Source organism: Dromaius novaehollandiae, chromosome 1, assembly GCF_036370855.1.
Source record: "Dromaius novaehollandiae isolate bDroNov1 chromosome 1, bDroNov1.hap1, whole genome shotgun sequence".
Taxonomy (NCBI): domain Eukaryota; kingdom Metazoa; phylum Chordata; class Aves; order Casuariiformes; family Dromaiidae; genus Dromaius; species Dromaius novaehollandiae.
In genome coordinates this window covers 154,507,277-154,512,593 of record NC_088098.1, presented here as the reverse complement: position 1 = coordinate 154,512,593, position 5,317 = coordinate 154,507,277, and the positions used below count along the sequence as shown (strand labels likewise).

Sequence of the window (5,317 nt, the reverse complement as noted above, 5' to 3'; positions counted from 1 at the left end):
GTGCCGCCTGCTGCTGCTGCTCGGCCTCCTGGCGGCCCTGCGTGCCCGGGACAGCCGGGCTGCTCCGCGGGCAGCGCCGGGCCCAGGTAGGGCGGGCGGGCGGGCGGGCGGCGACGGAGGCAGCCTGGGGGCCGCGGGGCCGGCTGGCGAGCGGCCGGGGCGGCGGGAGGCGGCGGCCGGGGCCAGGAGCCGGGAGCCGGGAGCGGCTCGGCGAGGCTTGTGGGGCCGCGGGGAGGGGGGTGCGCTGGGGGGCGCCGGGGTCTGGGGGCGAGAGCTGTGCCTGGAGCAGCGCCTGGCGCTGGGTGACGGGAGCTGTTGTCCCCGCGGGCGGTTGCAGCGGTGCCCGGCGGCGATGGCGATGCTGGTGCTTGGTTGGATGCGGGACCGAAGGCTTGGGAAGATGCAGGAGGTGAGTCCTCGGGGGACCTGACCTTCCCTGGCAAGACCAGAAGCATGCCTTTCCTGGCGCCGCGTCGCCCTGGTGCTGGCCGGGGAGCTCCTGTGCCCACGCAGTGTGAATGATGCTTCGTGTCCCCCGGTGCTGAGGGTTGCCCCTTTGCAGAGTCCTGGCTTCCTTGGTGGAGGTTAGAGACCTCCCTGGAAGAAGGGGCCGAGGGGCCACGTGTTTGTCTTGGGGGTGCTTGGGGGCTGTCGTATAGCGGCTGGATGCAGGACTTGGAGAGGCGCCAGGTCCCAGCCAGCGAGTGCCGCTGGTCCTCCTGTAGCTGGGAGACTCTTCAACTGCATGTGTGGGATGAGCATTCCTTTTCAATTTCTTCTGCATGTGACATTTAACTGAACAAGTCCTTGGCCAACGATAAGGCACTGAAAAGAGCACGAGTGCAACTCAGAAAGGCTTCGGAGATCTGCGCTGGCTGCTTTGGCTCGCAAAGCGCTGTTGGCGAGTCCCCTGAGCCTGTGCTGCTTCCAGTGCCTGCTGCCAACTGGGCTGGCATGATCGGATTGAGTTTACAGCTTGTGTGAGCTCCGGGGCATCCTTTCCCCCAGCAGCTCCATGCCTGCTTAGATTTATGGCCATAGGGTGCCACTGCAGACACCCGCTAAGCGTTTGCAAGGTGCCCACGAGCTGAAGTATGGTGTTATTATATGTTGCCCGTCATTCACCACCCTTCATATCCAAAGTCGTCTGTGGAAATACATCATGAGAACTTCTCCCATCTGTGTTTGGTTACAGATGTGGCTGTAGTTGAGGATTATCGAGTTTCTCAACTGCATCCTGTTGTTGAGCCTCTGGGTCTTCCCACGGGTATGTAGTCAATTTTTACTTCCCTGAAAGAACAAGAACGTTCCTTGTGCTATTTTGTTCCCGTTAACTTGTACTTCATACTTCCTCTGCAGGTGGTCCAAGTGCTTTAGGGCCGCGGGGGGTCCTCAAGGGTAAGTTGTGAGCATTTCTTTCCTTTGAGAGCTGCCAGGTGCCAGGCAAAAGATCCTCTCTGCTCCTCCACAGCTTTGAGACTTGCGACCTACATATATGTCCCATCATGGCCCCCCTTCCATTCGCTACCATTGCTTTGTGAAGAAGCTGTAATGGGAAGAAGAATGTAATGGGAGCCATTCTCATGTGTTTGGTTACAGATGTGGCCATGGGTGATGAAGATTTTCCTTCTCCTCTGGACCCTGGATATGAGGCTCAGAGACTTCCTGGAGGTGAGCAGTCAGCAGATACTCAGTTGAAGAAATAAGCATTTCTTTTCTCCCTCTGTAGTGCACTCCTGAGGAGGCCAAGGTCTGCAGCACACATGCCCTGACCAAAGGGCAGCAGAACAACTAGGGGTAACGCTGGTTCAGTCCTAAACTGGCCAGTGGGCTCCTGTGCGTGAGCAATGTAAACAATCCTTGTTGTCCTCCGGTTCTGAAGGTTGCCTGTTGCTAGAGTTCTGGTTTCCTTGGTGTACATTAGACACCTCCCCAGAAAAAAGCACCAAGGTCCTCATGTGTTTAGGCTGGGGGTGCTTGGGGGCTGCTGGGTAGCGCCTTGACGGAGGATTTTGGAAAGGCGGCAGGGCTCAGCCAAGTGCTCCTGGCCCTCCTGCAGCTGGGAGACTCTCGAACTACATGTGTGTCCCCCATTCCCCTCCCATTCATGGCAAGTCACTTCTGTGGAAGTATGTTGCAGCACGTAATGAAAACTTGTCTTGTCTGTGTTTGCTTACAGGCATTCCTGCAGGCAGTGGCCTTCCAGCTTCCCAGCTGGATCCTGTTTCTGAGCCTCAGGAGCATGCCAGGAGTAAGTGGTGGAGATGTACTCCCTTCCTGGGAGGAACCTTTGGTTTCAGAGTTGTATTCGTGGGCCGTGTAGCTTCAGTCCTTGGCTGAGGCTCATGCCCGCAAAAGAGCAGAGTGGGCTTTGGGAGGGCTTCAGAGATCTGCGGTGGGTGCTTTGCCTGGCTTCTCCAGCCTTGTGCTTTTCCAGTGCCTACAGCAAAGCCAGCAGGCTTGTTGGGGTTGAGCTTAGAGCTCAGGTGAGCTCCAGGGCATCCTTTCCCAGCATGCTTGGATTTGTAGCCACGTGGTGCCTGTGCAGGCACCCAGTAAGTGTTTGCCAAAGACTCAGGAGCGGAAGGGCAAGACGAGTGCCTTGCTGTAATGAGAGGTTCCATGCTCATTCGCTACCATTCAAATCTGAAGCAGCATATGGAAATAGGTAACGAGAGCTCTGCTTGTCTCTTTGGGTACAGATGTGGCCGCAGGTGATGGCAATGCAGCTTCTCAGCTGGATGCCCATGTAGAGTCTGTGGGGAATCGTACAGGTGAGCTGTGACTATTTGCCTACTCTTTTGGGTTATTTGAAAGAAGGAGCATTTACCTGTGCCTATCTTGTTCATGTGCAATTTAACTTAATACTTTCTGTTTAGGTCCTCGGCAGAGGAAGTACGAGGCCCAGAGAGGAAAGTTGGCTGAGAAATATTCTAAACTCCTTCAGAAAATCTTGAAGGACTTGGAAAGAGCAGCTGGTGGGTAGATTTCACTCTGTGTTAAGGGTAATCATTGTAAACGTGAGGTTTTAGAAACAGCTATGGATAATCTGTGGCTTACGCAGGAGAAAGGGATCGATCAGAGCCTCGCTGCAGTGACGCACCATGTCACACCTTCCAGGCATTCGCAAGCCACAGAGCTTGTTGAGGGTGTCTTCTACAAGCTTGTTCTTCACTGCATTTGTTCATGTTAAGGTGCTAGAGTATGGGAAGTGTCCTAAAGCAAGGCAGGAGCGGCTTTCTGAAGATGACTTTTGTCTCTGGTGTGTGGAGATGCTTGCAATTAGTCTCTGGGGAATCCCAGAGGTGAGGCATGACTATTGGTTTACTGTGAGAGCCGCGGTGTCCCTAGCCAAAGGTCTGGCAGGCCCCTCGGCCGCTGTGCGAATCTAGACCTACCCAGGGCATGGCAACATCCCTTTCAGTGCACTAGAGTTCCTTTACAAACGTGTATTGCCTCACGTATTTTACCCTTTTCTCCTCCGTGTTTAATTACAGATGTCCCTCAAGTCACTGAAGCTTCTGCAGCTTCTCAGGGGCTGGAGCCTCTGCTTGAGTCTCAGGGAGATCTCAGGGGTAAGTAGTCTCTCTTCCTTTCCTTTTGATTCTTCTATTAGTATTTTCTCTTTTTTCCTGTTTTATTGCCCTCCTGGGGAATCCAAGGTGCCCAGCACACATGCCGTCCCTGAAGCCCAGAGACACAGGTAGGAGTAGTGCTGGTTCAGGCTTTCACTGGCCAGTGGGCTCTTGCCCGTGAGAAGTGTCAATCAGCTTTCTTGTCCGCTGGTGCCAAGAGACCAGAATCAGTGATAGTAACACCACGGCATGTAAAATTGCCTGGGAATCCCAAACACACAGTGAGATTATCAGTCCTGCAGAATCCAGGGATGTATGGGATTGTCTCCTTTCCTCCAGGTCTTGGTGGTGACAAAGATGCAAAGGCCGCAGATCATAAAGCCCTACAGATGTACTATTTGGTCCTCCCTGCCGCAGTCTTGGGTTCCATGCTGTTTGTCATAGTGCTGAGCTGTATAGTTACTTCCCGGCTGAGGAAGAGAAAACAGTGAGTTGTTCTTTCCGACATTCTTTCTATTTTCTGTGTTTTAGCAACAAAGCATGTGTAGGGATAGTATGGTGGAGTGCCTGGTGAGCTGTTGAGAGGACTCTGTTGAGATGTCTGCTGTAAGCTTTCTTACGCGGACTCTTCCTTCCTAGCAGTGAGTGCTCTTTCCTGAAAGCCATTCTCGTTGTTGCAGAGAAGCGGTACCAGCTAACCCTGCCGCTGCCTCCAACAGAGAGGAGTCAAGCACAGAGGAAGGCAGAGCAAAGGCAGGGAGCAAAAGAGAAAAGGATGAGCTTGCCCTGGAAAATGAAAATTTCAACAACAGCTCCAGGCGACTCCTGGTGCCTATCCCAAACAGAATAAAAAAATTGTTGGGCTAAAATGGCGTGAGTCCTTGGCTGTTTTGGTCCTTTGTGTCTGGGTGTAATGCACAGCACTTACAGCAGGGTTGGATGAGGGAGAGGAGCTGTCAGGGAGTTGCCCTCCCTCAAGGGCTGCCCTCGGTCCCATCATCAGTGTAGTTTCCCAGCTCAGGCTGTCATTAAGGTTTCATTCATCTGAATGGGGGAGTGTGGATGAGCCTTGGAGTGCAAGTGAAGTCACTGGGACTGCTCCACTGAATCCTGATGGATTTGCACAGGACCAGGAGAGCTCTCATTGCTTCGGGTGGTGCACAAGGCTCAAGGAGGCCTGAAATATTTGTCCTAAAGCAAAGGGGACAGAGGGATTGATACCATTGAGAATCAAGGAATCTAAATCATAGATTAACAGTTGAAAGAGAGAACACTTTCCTGATATTTGGTTAAAATCTGTGAAAGAAATCCCCTGCCAGGTGTCCACATTTCAGGCTGTGGCATGAAGTTTTGTATGCAAAGGGTCGATGTGCTATCTGATATAGTCTTGAGGCAGAGCTGTTGAGAAAAGTAATGGTAAGCACAAGGAATGAACATTGATAGAGGGAAGGTAAAAATGTACAAGGCAAATATACCTAAGCACTCCTTTTCTGCTGTGCTGTACCATACTGCTCAATATACAAAGGAATGTATATTCCAAGTACTCAGATTTCACAGGGATGCCACTGTTTGGATTATTTCTGTATATGTTCAACACACAGAAAACAATCTGTATTCAATGCTTCCCCCTACTCCATTCTGAACTTGTATTTAGGCTACCTGAGTGTTTTTATGATTCAAAGCAAGTACCCTGAAATGGAACAAAGTTCAGCATAAAATTTTTTTTTACAGAAGAAAGGACT

The 5,317-nt window shown here is 52.1% G+C and overlaps 1 protein-coding gene across 1 annotated transcript; it reads left to right on the top strand.

The window, feature by feature from the left end:
• Positions 1 to 313: 313 nt before the first annotated feature.
• LOC135325936 (uncharacterized) lies at positions 314 to 4,765 on the top strand. Its single transcript, XM_064503887.1, has 10 exons — positions 314 to 409; positions 1,196 to 1,267; positions 1,360 to 1,398; positions 1,600 to 1,671; positions 2,180 to 2,251; positions 2,703 to 2,774; positions 2,880 to 2,978; positions 3,498 to 3,575; positions 3,915 to 4,062; positions 4,256 to 4,765. Exons 4-10 carry the CDS (start codon positions 1,608 to 1,610, stop codon positions 4,440 to 4,442), a joined length of 720 nt encoding a protein of 239 aa, XP_064359957.1. The 5' UTR covers positions 314 to 409; positions 1,196 to 1,267; positions 1,360 to 1,398; positions 1,600 to 1,607; the 3' UTR covers positions 4,443 to 4,765.
• Positions 4,766 to 5,317: the final 552 nt, after the last annotated feature.